The 17,972-nt window shown below is 40.0% G+C and overlaps 1 protein-coding gene across 1 annotated transcript in view; it reads right to left on the bottom strand.

The window, feature by feature from the left end:
* Positions 1-17,972, bottom strand: part of slc47a3 (solute carrier family 47 member 3) — a 22,168-nt gene extending 4,196 nt beyond the window's left edge. Inside the window, exons 1-8 of the mRNA XM_085380074.1 lie at positions 17,650-17,972; positions 14,282-14,383; positions 14,120-14,188; positions 13,887-14,035; positions 13,755-13,797; positions 13,111-13,155; positions 10,233-10,330; positions 10,021-10,118 (exon numbers count right to left, since the gene is read on the bottom strand). Of these exons, the coding sequence (XP_085236200.1) occupies positions 10,021-10,118; positions 10,233-10,330; positions 13,111-13,155; positions 13,755-13,797; positions 13,887-14,035; positions 14,120-14,188; positions 14,282-14,383; positions 17,650-17,781 (736 nt within the window). The 5' untranslated portion in view covers positions 17,782-17,972. The remainder of the gene's footprint in view (positions 1-10,020; positions 10,119-10,232; positions 10,331-13,110; positions 13,156-13,754; positions 13,798-13,886; positions 14,036-14,119; positions 14,189-14,281; positions 14,384-17,649) is intronic.

Raw genomic sequence — 17,972 nt, 5'->3', positions numbered from 1 at the left:
GACCCGTTAACTTAAATTTGTCAAAATTGTGTAGGTGCTAAAGCTGTCAGGCCTGAGAGTGATTGTAAATATAAGACGTCTTTGTAATATAAAATAACAGAGCTGTGTGAAATGAGGCTGTGTGTGACGTGCAGCTGCGGCGCTGCGAGCTATTTTTAGACGGTGTGTGAACATGCAACTGAGGTGGCTGCTGTGAAGCGCACAGAGGACTTTTGCTTCCTGTTTAGTGTGTTTTTGAGTTTTATAATTATGATTTGCAAACAATGATGCATGCCTGTAATTGAAACGCTGATTTTGCTGATTATAATATTACAAATAAGGTTTTGAATGACTAGGGTGAATGTTTGATGTTTGGCTGGGTTTTGATATAGAAAAGACAAATCGTGCATGATTTAGACCGGCACTTCAGTCGGCAGAGTAAGATTGTGTGATAAATACAGCTGTGATTTGTTTCAGTTTTATGGTGTGAAGCAGGATTTATAAGATTTTTAAGTGACTCTTGGTTCAGCTCAAGAATATAGGCAGTTACATTTGTTTTACTTTTAGTTTTATCATAATATAGGGTGTGATCAAGCATGAATTTTAGCACTAGAGGTGGTGTAGTAATTTCATTCTACTTAGATAAAAGGCATGCTTATTTTGGGGTCGTGCCAAATTAAAATTTTACATATAGGGGATCTTCTTTACATGAATTGCAGTGGTCACAGTGAGTACGAATAAATGACTAAATACAGTGAATTTTCTTGTCAGAAAAGAAATAGTAAGTGAATGTTTTAGTGTTTTAATACAGGTGGATTTCTCTCTGGAAACCTGAGTACAGCGGCAAAAGGGTTAAATTAACAGAATTGGGACGACAGACAGGCCAAGCTTTGGCTCAAAATTACAGCTTGACCTCACTTTGTCCCCACACGGAAAAGAAGCTTAAAGGACATCTTCTCCTCCAGTTATCGGTTACCATCGCTGGAAATTTTCAGGCAAGTTTTTGGCTGAATTGTTATTGGCACCATGTGTCCCTGAATCTCACAAGCAAGCTCTAACTCCTGGCTGTAGACATGGAATGCTGTTATTTAAGGTGGGAAATCACAATTTGGGAAACAAAATAAAAACACACACACAACCAGAGAAATGTATGAGAAAGGCACGTGTTAGAGAAATGCCTCGTTTGAGAAATAACCCACCTACAAACACACACACACGCAATGAAGAAACCTATATATATATATATATATATATATATATATATATATATATATATATATATATATATATATATATATATATATATATATATATATATATATATATACACACAGTGGGGCAAAAAAGTATTTAGTCAGCCACCGATTGTGCAAGTTCCCCCACTTAAAATCATGACAGAGGTCAGTAATTTGCACCAGAGGTACACTTCAACTGTGAGAGACAGAATGTGAAAAAAAAATCCATGAATTCACATGGTAGGATTTGTAAAGAATTTATTCGTAAATCAGGGTGGAAAATAACTATTTGGTCACCTCAAACATGGAAAATCTCTGGCTCTCACAGACCTGTAACGTCTTCTGTAAGAAGCTTTTCTGTCCCCCACTCGTTACCTGTATGAATGGCACCTGTTTGAACTCATCATCTGTATAAAAGACACCTGTCCACAGCCTCAAACAGTCAGACTCCAAACTCCGCCATGGCCAAGACCAAAGAGCTTTCAAAGGACACCAGGAAAAGTATTGTAGACCTGCACCAGACTGGGAAGAGTGAATCTACAATAGGCAAGCAGCTTGGTGTGAAAAAATCAACTGTGGGAGCAATCATCAGAAAATGGAAGACATACAAGACCACTGATAATCTCCCTCGATCTGGGGCTCCACGCAAGATCTCATCCCGTGGGGTCAAAATGATCATGAGCAAAGATCCCAGAACCACACGGGGGGACCTGGTGAATGACCTGCAGAGAGCTGGGACCAAAGTAACAAAGGTCACCATCAGTAACACACTACAACGGCAGGGAATCAAATCCCGCAGTGCCAGACGTGTTCCGCTGCTGAAGCCAGTGCATGTCCAGGCCCGTCTGAAGTTTGCCAGAGAGCACATGGATGATACAGCAGAGGATTGGGAGAATGTCATGTGGTCAGATGAAACCAAAGTAGAACTTTTTGGTATAAACTCAACTCGTCGTGTTTGGAGGAAGAAGAATACTGAGTTGCATCCCAAGAACACCATACCTACTGTGAAGCATGGGGGTGGAAACATCATGCTATGGGGCTGTTTTTCTGCCAAGGGGACAGGACGACTGATCCGTGTTAAGGACAGAATGAATGGGGCCATGTATCGTGAGATTTTGAGCCAAAACCTCCTTCCATCAGTGAGAACTTTGAAGATGAAACGAGGCTGGGTCTTCCAACATGACAATGATCCAAAACACACCGCCCGGGCAACAAAGGAGTAAGAAGCATTTGAAGGTCCTGGAGTGGCCTAGCCAGTCTCCAGACCTCAACCCCATAGAAAATCTGTGGCGGGAGTTGAAAGTCCGTGTTGCTCGGCGACAGCCCCAAAAGATCACTGCTCTCGAGAAGATCTGCATGGAGGAATGGGCCAAAATACCAGCTACTGTGTGTGCAAACCTGGTAAAGACCTATAGTAAACGTTTGACCTCTGTTATTGCCAACAAAGGTTATGTTACAAATTATTGAGTTGTATTTTTGTTATTGACTAAATACTTATTTTCCACCCTGATTTACGAATAAATTCTTTACAAATCCTACCATGTGGATTCATGGATTTTTTTTTCACATTCTGTCTCTCACAGTTGAAGTGTACCTCTGGTGCAAATTACTGACCTCTGTCATCATTTTAAGTGGGGGAACTTGCAGAATCGGTGGCTGACTAAATACTTTTTTGCCCCACTGTACATACATACATACATACACACACACACACACACACACACACACACACACACACACACACACACACACACACACACACACACACACACACACACATATATAAATACAGAGACAATATAAATAAAATATACGAAGGGGATAAATAGAATAAAGAGGAATAAAAATAAAAATACAAGTGAATTGCACATTTCAAGTATTGAGTCTATATTGCACCGTTGCACCGTTGCACGGTTAATTGATGATTCTAAATTATCCATGAATGTAAGGGTAAATGGCTGTTTGTTTCTATCTGATAGACTGGTCGGCTGTCCGGGGTGTACCCTGCCTGGTAACCTATCACTTCAGGGTTATTTCCCAGCCCTGCTGCAACCAGGATAAAGATAGGAGGATGGTAGTTGTTGTAGACCCATTCAATTTTTATGGTAACCAGGATCTAGACTTTGTTGAACCGCGTGCAATATAAGACAACATGTAGTATTTAAGTGACCAAGTAGTATTTGGATAAAAGTTATTGAATAGTGTTGAAATAAACTGACAGAAGTGAAGGATTAAAATATTCCAGGAGCTCAACTTACTCCATCTGAACATGTTTCAATCGTGTTTTATGAACACAACATGCAGGTTTACTGAATATGAAAAGGTTGTGTTGATTTAACTCAGTTGTTTAAGTTTCTACCAAAGCAAAACATTTGTGTGCAACCAGTGTCCACTATTGAATCAAGTAAATCCAGCATGTTTTGTTTCAGTGCAAAAAGGAGTTACGGTACCTGTATTCCTACACAATATTGTCCCGGGGGGGAGAAAAACTTTCTGGTGAAGTTTTGGTTGATTTTTGGGTTTTGCTTGACACTAGGTTGATTTTATCAGTGAGGTTTGGATTGTTTTCTTTCTCTAAGAGAGAGAAAGATGGTTTTATGCTTGGACATGTTTGCAATGGGCCCCAGTATTTGTTATTATATGAGTATTTTATTGGTTACGTTTGTTTTTGCTTTTGTTACAGTGCACTGAAATAAAAACATCTGAGAGGTGTGATCCACCGGTGGTGATATTTTGGTATTTTGTGAGTTCCTGATTTAACAAATCAGCTCTTTAATCCAGGCCTGAGAGATTGAACTTTAAAGCGCTATAAGATATTTTTACTGGAAACAGTCGCAAAGTATTTTTCTCCATGATTGTAATGGGCTCTGGAGAAATTCACTTATATGGGACATTGATCACATGAGAAGTCCTGAGCCTAAAAGGATTGCAGCGAGTCAATCCAGTCCAAAAAACAAGGAACTGTTTTCCTTTAAAATGATGACGTCATCTTGCTGGTGATGGAGGTTCGAATAGGTTGCTCGTGAGACTCCATTATCAGCAATATCTGGTATGAATGTGTGTGGATGTATGCATGTGACTGGACTGTGATGGACTGACGACTAAAAGTTTTAACTGACTTGATACTGAGACAAAAACGGTACTGACTTTAGGATTAGTAAATGTCCACAAACAATTCACCCAGCCTGTAAAAGAAGGGTGGATATTTTGTCTTGCTTTGTTTTGTTTTTGCAAGAACAGAAGGATGACAGAGACTAAAGAGGGAGGCTGTAGCTTCACATGAGTGTGAACTGCATGTCAGGAAAAGTCGGGAGAAAGCGCCAGAGTCCAAATTGGGATTACTTTGAATATGACTGTGTTTTGGATAAAGCTAGTGTCTTGTAGTGGAAAGAGACAAATTATGAGGGACATTTATAAAGGGAAAAAACCTTAAAGTGCACTTGAAAAGCTCACACAAGAAGGCTAACCTAGCTTACCTTGAAAAGGTAAGGGAGCACACTCAACCCTCATCCCCAGAAAACAGAAGCTAACCCCAGGCAAGGCAGCGTGATGCATCCCGAGACAACAGGACGGGGATATCTACATAACTGTGTGAGTCAATTGCCTCCACAAAGTTTATCAATTCACTTGAACCAAAATTACGAACACCCGGTGCTGCAAGAGTTAATAGTCTCAATACCCACGGATAAGCACAAGAGCATGACTGATATGATGAAACTGGGATTTTGTTACACTTAATTATTGCAGACACAACTAAAACTAAACTGAAACTAATCAAAACTAAACTGAAACTAAGGACTTAAAAAAAATAAAAATAAAAACTAAACTAAACTAGCAAACAATTTGTAAAAACTAATTACATCGGATATAAAATTGAAAATCTGAAGTCAAAGCTAAATAATAATAAAAACTAATGAAAATTGCAAAACTATTAAAACCCTGGTCCAGACTAAGATGGCGTTGGACATCTTCAGGGCGGAAAAGGGTTGGTGTGACCAAGGTGTGGTTTGGCTTGTTGTATGTATATTTCAAGATCATATGGCTCTGGATGGACCAGTTACCAGGGCATGGAAGGAGGACAGACTCATTAAATGAGGAGAAGGATTTTTCTGGGATTGGAGATCCTCTGGGTGAGTGGTTGACTAAAAGCATGCATAAAATAAAAGCTATTTTTTGTTATTGATTGGTAATAGATTGATAATTGGCCACATTTGCAGCTGTATTGACTTGTTGTGGACGTAGTCTACTTCATGTTTAGGCACTCTAATTAACAGATTGAAAATAGTGACATTAAAGGAAGAGTATGCAGCGCCACCCTGTCAGACGCCAGTGACGGTGGGGCTCATTGATGAATCAGGTGAGCTGCATTCATGGCTGAATCAAAACTAAGTTTCCCCTGCTGTGGTCAGTGAGGGAAAAACAGAGGGAAATAAAATTGAAAGAGGCATTTATAAACGTTTATGTGTCAAGTTTATAAATGGGATAAAAAGGGGGTGTTTTACTGTTATTTCAGCATCAGCATTATTATTACATCAGAATCATATAACAAGCATTGCATTAAACATTTCTTGAAGCTTTTGACATTACATTAACATTTGTATTACGGTGATTGTTATAACCTCAGGTTAATCTTCTATTTACAGGTGTTGGGATAATCATATGATCTTTCATTGCAGGTGTAAACATGATCATTTTTATACATATTGCAGTCTGTTGCTCATTATAGAGTTGTGCTCAAGTTAATAAGGGTTAAAAGCTACAGTCAACGCGATGTTTGGCTGATCTATGGACTGGAGTGACTTCGAGCATAGAAGGCCGCACGCGCTTACATAACACTGATATCATGTTTTTCTTGGTGATCTTATATTCAGTTATATCTTTTGCTAAGTTTTAAGTAGTGGCAGTTAATTAAACGACATTCATTTAATCTTACATACCTGATTCAGAGCATTACACACAGATCAACTTAACAATCTGCAAAACCTTGTAGTTGCAATGTTGTGTCTCCATAAGGGACAGTTGGCTCCAGGAGATAAGTGGGAGTCAGTGCCTGTCCTCGAGAAGGAGAGAACATTCCTTTGCTGTGTCAAAAGTAGTCAACAAGTTCATATTCAAGTGAAGTTCATATTAATGCAGGTTTTGTTTCCTGGCAATTCTGCAGACGCAGGCTCTGGGCGGAGCCAGGAGTTGAACAGATCTAACATGACAATTAAATTGGTTTCATTCCCTGGCACAGGATGACAGGACTGGAGCAACGACACTGGATAGGAGAAAGTCTGATACTTTCTGAGATATGAGTTCACTAACCTTTTCTTTTAATTTTCTAGCTCCGTTGATTTGACACATGGGAATGTGTCAAAAAAAAAAGGGGGGGGGGGGGGGGGGGGGAGTTGAGTTTTAACATCAAACAAGGGTTATATGAACATTTTTATGACTTCATTTGTGTTTTTGATAACTTAGGTGTGGTAAAGCTTAAGCTAATAGTGACCCAAGAGGTTTCCAGACTTTTTTTAGAGAATCAGTGAGAAGCATAAATCATTATTTCCATGTTTAAGCATTAATCATTGAAATGAACTGAATAGCGTTTAGATGATAAAATGCCTGTGTTCATGAGAAGCTGAGTACCACACTGGAGAGGAAACCGCGGGACAGTAGGCGGAAGGAAACACATGATTTTTGGGGGGGCAAATGTTAGGATTAAAAATGGCTAATTTGTTTTTGATGTCTTTTGTTAAAATGAGTGGTTTTAATAGTTTTCGTACACACCTTGCAAATGAGTTTGCAATGAGTTGTGACTGTAAATACCCATGAGTTGGCACTCGGTCTTTGGAAGGTCATAAGCTTCGTTCGGTGTGATGGTCCGGACTGATATATTGCAGGTATTGACTTTGAGTGCAGAGGGCTAAATGCAAACACGCTTACACACACAGAGGATATGATTAGAATAAGTCCCTGGGACATTCTGAATATTCTAAACCAATTCTGAATCACCAGAAGATCAGTAGATAACAACATTAGATTATTAGAGCTAGGAAGAGAGGTGTTTTGGTTTTCTGTCTCTTACAGAGAAAGGAACAGACACCAGACGAGGTCACAGATATACGAGGATCCTTCGCAGCAGAGACAGACACGGTGACTGCCGAGACACCAACTGGGTTCCAGTGTCATGGCGTTTGGGCTCCGATTAGTCACCTCAAAAGGATGGATCCCATAAACACAGCAATAACCATGAAGGGGTTGGTGGAAATCCAGGAACACCAGACCAACGAGGTTCGAGAGGCTCTTGGGCAAGAGGGGGACATGTTCCTGTTCCTTTTTCTGGGGGACACAGTTGTGACCCGAGGATACACAGATCGTTGTTTGAAATTGGGGCAGAATAATCCCCTGATCTGTGCAACGACTGAAGGATTGTCTAACCCCTGAGGTTGAAGAAAGAAGAGCAGAGGATCACCCAACTGGAAGACACTGGTGGCTGCAGCAATAAAATAAAGGCTAAAAGCTCCTCGGACAGAGGTTCTAGTCTGAGTACGTCTGAAGGGTGTGAGGTAGCACCAAAATGAAGCTGTGGGAGAACTGGGGAGTGTCATCTGTACCTGCTATTGTTGTAATAATAGTTTTTCTTGCATCTGAACTGCGCAAACTCAGAGGTCATCTCACGTATGGTTCGCCCAACAGGGGGACAAAGGGCCTCAGGGGTGAGAAGAAATGAACCCGGCCACACTGGATTACAGGGTGTAGGTAAGCTCTCTATTCTAAAGAGCTCAACATGGGGAGTGTGAGATTATAATATTATTTTATGCCATGTTAGACCCCTAATTAAAGATTGTGAATTATTATGTAGTTTTAGTTTGCATTATTCTCCTGAATTAGAAGAAGGTGATAACTATTGCATTTGTTAAACTGATTTGCATTACATTAGACTGCTGATTTATTGTGAATGAATGATATTGTTTTATGATGCATGATACTGCTGAGTTATAAGAAATACTGTTCGCAGAAAGTCATCGCCTTATTTGTCTGATTAGAAGAGAACAGAACATACTGGAGTTTTCTGCCCCATCTCAGCAGGAGCAGATAAACGGGGAGCCAAGGTCGTAGCTTAGGCGCCGTGTGAGAGAAAGCATGTGAATGTTTAGGCTTTTAGGATAAGGTGGGGGCACCAGAGGCTATAAGAGTTTGATCAATGCTCCACCATTTTGAGATCTGATGCTGTCTGCGTACGGTGTCCATCTCCCACGTGTGTGATCATTAAAATCATCGTTTGACTCAACCCGGCCGGACCAGTGTTGTTATTTCGGTTTTTCCTCTTGTATCAATCCCCAATATTTGAATCTGTAACAATAGTTTTACCCTTTGTCATAGTACTGGGTGCGGTGACCCAGTGTTTGTGTTTTTCTGGTTTACGTTATATTCTCTGATTTGTCATTTTTCATGGTTTTGGTTCTCTCTATTGTTTTCTGCTTATGTTATATTTATAGTCCCTGGTCTTTAGGTTTCTGTCCCTGTGCCCTTCCTGTGCTCCATGTTCCCTCTGTTGTTTCAGTGTAAAGTCCGTGTCTTTGTGAATGTCTCTTGTTTCCTGTTTTACTTTAACGTCTCGCGTCCTATGCTAGTGTTTTCAGTTTTGCTTCCTTCCCGTCTCGTCATGTATGATTACTCCCAGCTGTGCTCTCCTTCTGCGTTTCATTCCCTTGTTATTCCTCTGTGTATTTAAACCCTGTGTTTTTCTCTGTCTGGTGTTACCCCATGTGCTGTGTGGTTCTTCTGTGAGCCTGGATTTCTTTGTCCTTAGTCTCTAGTTTCCCCGTGTTTAGTTCTTAGTTTCCAGTTTCCATGTTCAAGTTTTGGTTTTCACAAATTTATTTTATGAAGTGTTTTATCTCAGCGCAACAAAACTGCCTTCCTTTGTTCATCCCGTCGTTCGAGTCCTGCGTTTGGATCCTCATCCTGCCTGCCACAGCAGTAAACATGACACCCTTGGACTTGTGTGCTTATGTGGCTTTGCTTAAATTTTTAATCGTCTCCGCCTTTTTTTTTTTTGCTCCCTTTAGGTGTTCTCATCTCTCAGTCTGTTGCTTTGGATTTTTTCATTTTGAAAAACAAGCCATTTTAGCTCCTCTCGCTGTAAGGACAACTTTGTTCTGATTTGCTGCTTAGATTAAAACAGCGGATGGTTTGGATCACCATATTTACACCCAGGCTGTATGAAAGAAATCACTTATCTTTAGCATCATAATCTAAGAGTTGAAAAGTTGAGCATTTAGAGCAGTCTGAAGTCTGGGCTTTGCTTACAGGGATTACCTAGTCTTTCAAAGTAGCCCTGTGTAATGTGAGCACTCACCAATGTCACAGTATAATAACAGAAAATAAAGTAAAATAAAACAGGTCCACTTAAAGGGAAAATAAACATGAACTTGTTATAACTCTGCTCATTTTGTTTGTAACCTGGTTGTAGGTTTTTGTTTTTTATTGCTTCTTAAATGCTTGATTCGTCAGTTCAGTCCAACTTCAGCTTCGACCTTCGGACTTTTATCTGGTGATCTGTTGACCTCATCCACCTAACCCTTCCATTAAAAGTCACTACATCCAGCTGTCATCATGACAATAGTTAAAATAATAGTCTTTCTCAGACATGTTTATGTTTTCTTTAAACGCTTCTAACAAGTTGTTCATTTTGTAATTGTGTAAAAACAACTTATATTTTATATAGTTAAAGGTTTCTGTTAGTTGTTAATCATTGTTAAACTCATTTGGGTTTCTCTTAATATTAAAAATAACCAGTATCCAGTGTATATGCAGTACTCACCTCCCCAAGTGGCCTTATGAAGTCCTTTCCATATGATATAAGCAAAGAGGATTCCAGCCATTAAGAACTCAGAAATGGCATTGGCTATTGCAGAACCTCTGTAAAGATTATTTCAATGTGTCGTGTTGGTTATACAGTATGTGATGATGTCAGCTGATACCACTAAAGACGATATTAACGAAGTCATGTGCAATCCAATAAAACAAACTCACGCAACTCCAAGGTTTAACGGGAAGAGGACGATGTAGTTGATGAGTGCATTTAGAAGATTGACAACAAAGCCTGTGATGACCTGTGGCCATATAATGCCCTAAAACAGAAATGCAACAAGTTTATTTTAATTAGGAAATGGCGAAATGACAGGCCAGATAGACTGGGTAAAATAAGTATTGAACACGTCACCAATTTACTAAGTAAATATATTTGTAAAGCTGCTATTGCCATGAAATTCTCACTATATGTCAGCAACAACCCATCCAATCAACAAACGCAAAGAAATCAAACCATAGATGTCCATGCGTTCGGTTTTAAGTAACAATGAGAAATGACACAGGGAAAAACTACTGAACACATGAAGAAAGGGAGGTTTAAAAAGGCATGGACAGTCATGACACCAGCTGAAATCAACCCTGTCACTTCTGGTTCAGTCCCAACTAATTGCTTATAAGTAGTATCTCATTTCCAAGGTGTCACACAAGAATCATCTCATGATGGGTAAAGCTAATGGACTCTCTCGAGCCCCTCCCAACCTTATTGTTGCAAATCATATTGATTGCGCTGGTTACAGCAGAATTTCTGAACTACTGACGTTTCCGATGAGCACTGTTGGGGCCATAATCTGGAAGAGGAAAGAACAAAATTTTTACCATGAACAGGTGCTAGCCGCAGGATTTCAGACAGAGGAGTGAAAAGAATTATCAGAAGAGTTGTCTAAGAGCCAAGCACCACTTGTGGAGAGCTACAGAAAGACCTTTAATCAACTGGTACAACTATTTCAAATCAATAAGTAATGCACTCAACCACCATGCCCTGTATGCATGCTTACCACATACAGGGAGTGCAGAATTATTAGGCAAATGAGTATTTTGTCCACATCATCCTCTTCATGCATGTTGTCTTACTCCAAGCTGTATAGGCTCAAAAGCCTACTACCAATTAAGCATATTAGGTGATGTGCATCTCTGTAATGAGAAGGGGTGTGGTCTAATGACATCAACACCCTATATCAGGTGTGCATAATTATTAGGCAACGTCCTTTCCTTTGGCAAAATGGGTCAAAAGAAGGACTTGACAGGCTCAGAAAAGTCAAAAATAGTGAGATATCTTGCAGAGGGATGCAGCAGTCTCAAAATTGCAAAGCTTCTGAAGCGTGATCATCGAACAATCAAGCGTTTCATTCAAAATAGTCAACAGGGTCGCAAGAAGCGTGTGGAAAAACCAAGGCGCAAAATAACTGCCCATGAACTGAGAAAAGTCAAGCGTGCAGCTGCCAAGATGCCACTTGCCACCAGTTTGGCCATATTTCAGAGCTGCAACATCACTGGAGTGCCCAAAAGCACAAGGTGTGCAATACTCAGAGACATGGCCAAGGTAAGAAAGGCTGAAAGACGACCACCACTGAACAAGACACACAAGCTGAAACGTCAAGACTGGGCCAAGAAATATCTCAAGACTGGTTTTTCTAAGGTTTTATGGACTGATGAAATGAGAGTGAGTCTTGATGGGCCAGATGGATGGGCCCGTGGCTGGATTGGTAAAGGGCAGAGAGCTCCAGTCCGACTCAGCAAGATGGAGGTGGAGTACTGGTTTGGGCTGGTATCATCAAAGATGAGCTTGTGGGGCCTTTTCGGGTTGAGGATGGAGTCAAGCTCAACTCCCAGTCCTACTGCCAGTTTCTGGAAGACACCTTCTTCCAGCAGTGGTACAGGAAGAAGTCTGCATCCTTCAAGAAAAACATGATTTTCATGCAGGACAATGCTCCATCACACGCGTCCAAGTACTCCACAGCGTGGCTGGCAAGAAAGGGTATAAAAGAAGAAAAACTAATGACATGGCCTCCTTGTTCACCTGATCTGAACCCCATTGAGAACCTGTGGTCCATCATCAAATGTGAGATTCACAAGGAGGGAAAACAGTACACCTCTCTGAACAGTGTCTGTGAGGCTGTGGTTGCTGCTGCACGCAATGTTGATGGTGAACAGATCAAAACACTGACAGGATCCATGGATGGCAGGCTTTTGAGTGTCCTTGCAGAGAAAGGTGGCTATATTGGTCGCTGATTTGTTTTTGTTTTGTTTTTGAATGTCAGAAATGTATATTTGTGAATGTGGAGATGTTATATTGGTTTCACTGGTAAAAATAAATAATTGAAATGGGTATATATTTGTTTTTTGTTAAGTTGCCTAATAATTATGCACAGTAATAGTCACCTGCACACACAGATATCCCCCTAAAATAGCTAAAACTAAAAACTACTTCCACAAACATTCAGCTTTGATATTAATGAGTTTTTTGGGTTCATTGAGAACATGGTTGTTGTTCAATAATAACATTATTCCTCAAAAATACAACTTGCCTAATAATTCTGCACTCCCTGTATTGCTGAAGAAACAGCATGTTGAAGCATGTTTAAAGTTTGCTGAACAACATTTAGACAACCTGCGTTCATACTTTTATCCTGTGTCAAAAGCTCACCTTTGGAAAAATTTTACTTAAAAAATTGGTGATGTGTTCAATACTTATTTTACCCGCTGTACATGACATCATTACAGTTTTCCACCAACAGACAAAAGGATGATTAAATATCTGACTGATTTCCTGTAATCAAAAACAGCAGTTCGCAGTGTTTGTCAAGTAAAGTGAATCATAGTTTTATTGACATGAAAGGGCTCAAAGAGCTCTGATCTCCTTGCTATCTGTATGTGGACACCATCAATCATTAAACATTGTAGCCAGTAGGACTGGAGTCTCACTTACAGACACATATTGTATATTCAATCCACTCTATCATTTTGCGGATAAAAGAAGAACACAATCTGTATACCCTGCGATCCAAACTGTATTATTCAAAATAATCATGGAGATATTTACCTGGTTTTGCAGATATCTTGTTTCTAATGAGTACATGAATGCAGCCTGTGGCACACAGAAACACACACACACCAAAAAAATAAAAACAGAAAGAAAAGAACAACATAGTCTGAGTTGCAATTATTTGAAACATTTTATTCTAATGTGATTAGACTGGGACTCGTCCTGTTTGGTAGTGACAGCTTGTTACATCATCAAATACACCTGTACAAGGGGGAAAATAAGTAGAGCTATGCTGTACTAGGTAAGTTAACCAACTAAGTAAGTGTCCAGCAGAGACTTTATAGACTCATTGATTTCTACTTAAAATAACGCGATCACTACCCACTTAAAAAACAGGGTTGAATTTATCTAGCTGACTAGTTAGCCCACTTTGGAAAAGATTTTACTGTGGGGATATTTGATTTCTGTGTCTGGGATTAGCAAGGCCTCCTTTTTGTAGGTGTATTTTTATTTGGAAGAGTGACTCTAAATCTATCTTAAAACATTAATAAAAGGGACATGCAAGGAACAATCAGGTCAGCCTCCAAGGAGATGCATGTCACCCTCTTCCTCTCTCCCACTTAGATGACTTTCCACTTGGTTCAATTTTGTGGCTTTTGTGTTGCACACACACATGCACACTTAGCCTTAGACATACTTACAGGAAGTGCGGGCATAAAGATCTTCACATACATCTGACACAACCTTGAAAGAGAGAGAGACTGATTTTATCCCATCAAAATGAACACACATTTTAAAATTCAAGAAAGCATTAGCGGATTGTGACGGCTGACCTTGCCACCTCTGGTTCTTGTCTGACAGCCAGCAGAATCGGCTCTGTGTTAATAAGGATGGCCCAGCAGGGGAAGCAGGCCAGGAGCAAAATGAGGATGGCCCGCTGCAGAATAACTCCAATTTTCAGCAGGTTATGGCTTCCAAAGGTCTAAAAGCACAGAACAGTTTAGTCTGCCATTACTATTGTTAAGCACCGATGATAAATTATTTGTGATGGATCAAAGATTCGCACCTGAGAAACCAGAGTATCACATGCTGATGCCAAACCACTACCAATAGATATACCTGTAACATTAATAACCTGGAAATACATTAGAAAACATTGGTGGATTGGATGTCACTTTTCTATTGGTTTAATGACTTAATAAAAGGTGAGTGTTTGAATTTCACTTACTGCAATGGCCAGAGACACTCCTGCCAGCTCTGTCTTCCCCAGATGGCCACAAAATATTGTACTTACAAGGCTCAAGGAAAAATTCATGAGCTGGGATATCATCTGATAAGGAAATTCGAAATTAATTAAAAGTTGCCAGGGCAACAAAAACAGCTATTAAAAACTAGTAATTTACAGCGTAAGTGGCCAATTTGTTCTGTACGATATATACCATACCATACCATACCATACCACCTTTATTTATAAAGCACTTTAACATAAAACCAGAGTTCACAAAGTGCTGTACATGCTAATAGCATAAGTGAAGAAAATTAAAATGAGATAAGATAAAATAAATAACTAAAAAACTAAAATAAATTGAAACATGTTAAAACAAATTGAGTCAACCCCTCTAATCAATGCCAAAGGCTTCAGCGAATAAATATGTTTTAAGAAGACTTTTAAATTCTGAGAGAGAAGAGGCCTGCCTAACATGCAAGGGTAGATCATTCCACAACTTTGGAGCAACTACAGCAAAAGCACGATCACCTTTAAATTTATACTTAGTTTTCGGTACCTTAAGGAGCTGCTGATTGGCGGACCTAAGGGAACGGGCAGGTGTAAATGGTTGTAGTAGCTCCGAGAGGTAGGGGGGGCCCAGGCCATTAAGAGATTTAAAAGCAAACAAGAGAATTTTAAAAACAATCCTAAAATGTACAGGTAGCCAGTGGAGTGAAATTAAAATTGGGGTAATGTGCTCAAACTTTTTTGTTCCAGTTAAAAGACATGCTGCAGCATTTTGCACAACCTGCAGGCGCCTAATGGACGCATCACTAACCCCAAAATAAAGTGCGTTACAATAATTCAGCCTAGAAGTAACAAAGGCATGGATTACTGTCTCAAAATGCTGTTTCGATAAGATAGGCTTTATTTTGGCTAATTCCCTCAAATGAAAAAAGCTAGATCTTACAACAGCTCTGACCTGGCTTTCAAGTTTAAGATTTGCCTCTATTTTAACTCCCAGATTAGTGATGACTGGTTTAACATACTGTGCCAGTGAACCAAGATCTATAGTAGTGGCCTCAGAAGCGCCACCAAAAACCATCACTTCTGTTTTCTGTTCATTAAAATGTAAAAAGTTCAAAGCCATCCAGGCCCTTATTTCATCAAGGCATCTGAGCAGCGGGTCTACTGAGAAGCCATTTATCTTTTTAAGTGGGAAATAAATCTGGGAGTCATCGGCATAGCAGTGGAAAGAAATCCCATGTTTCCTGAAAATAGACCCAAGGGGTAGGAGATATAGAGAGAAAAGAAGCGGGCTTAAAACTGAACCCTGTGGGACCCCACATTGAAGAGAAGCAGCAGAGGATACAAACTCCCCTAGTTTCAGAGAGAAAGTTCGCTCTGCCAAATAGGATCTGAGCCACTGCAGTGCGGTACTCCGCATACCCACCAACTGCTCTAAACGGGAAATTAAAATATTATGATCCACTGTATCAAAAGCAGCAGTTAAATCTAACAGCACAATAATAACACAGTCACCTGAGTCATTTGCCAAAAACACATCATTAAAAACTCTTAAAAGGGCAGATTCGGTACTATCTAAAGCTTTAAAACCAAATTGGAAAACTTCTAAAATACCGTGTTCTTCTAGGAAGGACATTAATTGCTTGTAAACTACCTTTTCAAGAATCTTTGAGATAAAAGGCAGTTTGGAAATAGGTCTATAATTTGCAATAATATCAGGATCAAGAGCAGGTTTCTTGAGTAGAGGCTGAATCACTGCATGTTTGAGATTGACAGGTACAACACCAGAGGACAGACTACAATTTACAATGGGTTGTACAGCTGATGCTATAGTGAGAAAAACCTCTTTGAAAAATCGAGGAGGGAGAGCATCATAAGGGGAACCTGAGGGCTTCATGTGAGCAACCAACTCCTGCAGGCAGAGCAAGGAAACTGGCTCGAACCTGTCAAAGACAGCAGAACTAGGGACAGGGGTAGAAGGGTCGAGAACGGACTGGGAAGTCTGCGCTTTGACAGATAGCACTTTATCAATAAAAAAGTGTAGGAAGTTTTCACAAATTTCCTGAGAAGACTCGACACCAGCAGTCTGTGGAGCATGAAGGACCATGTCAATAGTCTTGAATAAGACATGAGGCTTACGACAGTTTGCCTGAATAATATCAGCAAAATGTTTCCTCTTAGCATCTTTTACAGTTTTCTGGTAAGAATTCCAGTAATCTTGTAACATTTGGTATGACACCTGAAGTTGATCCTTCTTCCATTTACGTTCAGCTCTCCTACACTTTCTTCTGGCAGCCCGGGTGTCTTCATTCAGCCAGGGTTCAGATTTGGCTTTTACTTGCCTAAGCTTAAAGGGGGCCACTGAATCTAAAGCAGTTTGGCAGACAGAGTAAAACCACGTACTCAGCTCTTCTGTATCATTGCATATGAAATCAGGAAGGCCGCCGTTCTGATTAAAAACAATAGAGAACTGTCCAGCAGAGGAAGGGTTAAAAAATACGACAGCTCCTAGCAGCAACAGGAGGAAGATTAACTTTGGTACAAGGAAGGAAAACCTCAAACAGGACAGGCCTATGGTCTGACCATACAACATCACAAACCTCTAAGTTAGAGACAGGTAAATTGTGAGTTAAAACAAGATCCAACGTTTGCCCATATTTTTGTGTAGGCACAGACACAGGTTGCACAAGATCAAAAGAGTCAATAAGATTTAAAAAGTCCTTTGCCATTGGCTTGTCAGGGCAGCACACATGAATATTGAAGTCCCCAATAATAAGGACATGATCATATTTGGGCATAATTTCAGCCAACAGATCAGAAAAGTCATTTAAGAAGTTCTTATTGTATTTTGGGGGTCTGTAAACCACAGCACAGAGCACTGAGTGAGAGCGACCTAGCTCAAACATGCTCAGTTCAAAGCTACTAGGTGAGGTTGATAATGGCAGTGGTTTACATTTATACTGCTTCTTAAAAACAACCGCTAGTCCTCCTCCTCTGCCTGATATTCGAGGAGAGTTTAAAAAGCAGCAGTCATCAGGTAAGAGATCTGTGAAAGCGCTGGACTCACCGGCCCTCAACCATGTCTCAGTTATACAGAGGAAATCCAGTCCTTGGGTCATAAATAAATCCCTTAAAATAAAAGTTTTATTACTCAGCGATCTAGTGTTCACCAATCCAAACCTGGTGGAGGTCAGCGTGTTCGGTATTTATATTTATATATATCGGTATTAATCAATGACTGTAGAAAACAGTCAAAATCTTGGTATTAATCCACGTAATCAAATGCCAATGTATTATTTTAAGTTTTTATTTTTTATTATACTGATTACTGACCACCGTCTATTTAAATACAGGGTACTTACCACTGGTACTGAAAGTTTTGACAGCTCTTTTATTTCGCTCTTGTAACCAACAGGAACCAGCGTGCGGATTCTCTTTAATATAAAACATTCCCTCCATGAGGAAATAGGTGCGCTCTCTGCCCCGGTATCCATGTTTCCGTGGGGAGGGGGAAAATGTCTTTCTGTATTGACCGCTGTATTTATGCTGCTGTTGAACTTGAACCTCTTCCGGTGAGTCAATGATCTCTGTCAGTGTTTAGCATTAATGATGAAAGTGGTTGAAAGTTTGCTTTATGAGCCGCGTGAGAGGAGCTCACGTCAAGCGCTTCCCGTAAAGTCAGCTG

Source organism: Rhamphochromis longiceps, linkage group LG14 (assembly GCF_057381845.1).
Source record: "Rhamphochromis longiceps isolate RC_006_pf linkage group LG14, R_longiceps_female_GT1.1, whole genome shotgun sequence".
Taxonomy (NCBI): domain Eukaryota; kingdom Metazoa; phylum Chordata; class Actinopteri; order Cichliformes; family Cichlidae; genus Rhamphochromis; species Rhamphochromis longiceps.
Note: the sequence above shows the minus strand (reverse complement) of the source record. Positions and strands in the feature narration are given on the sequence as shown.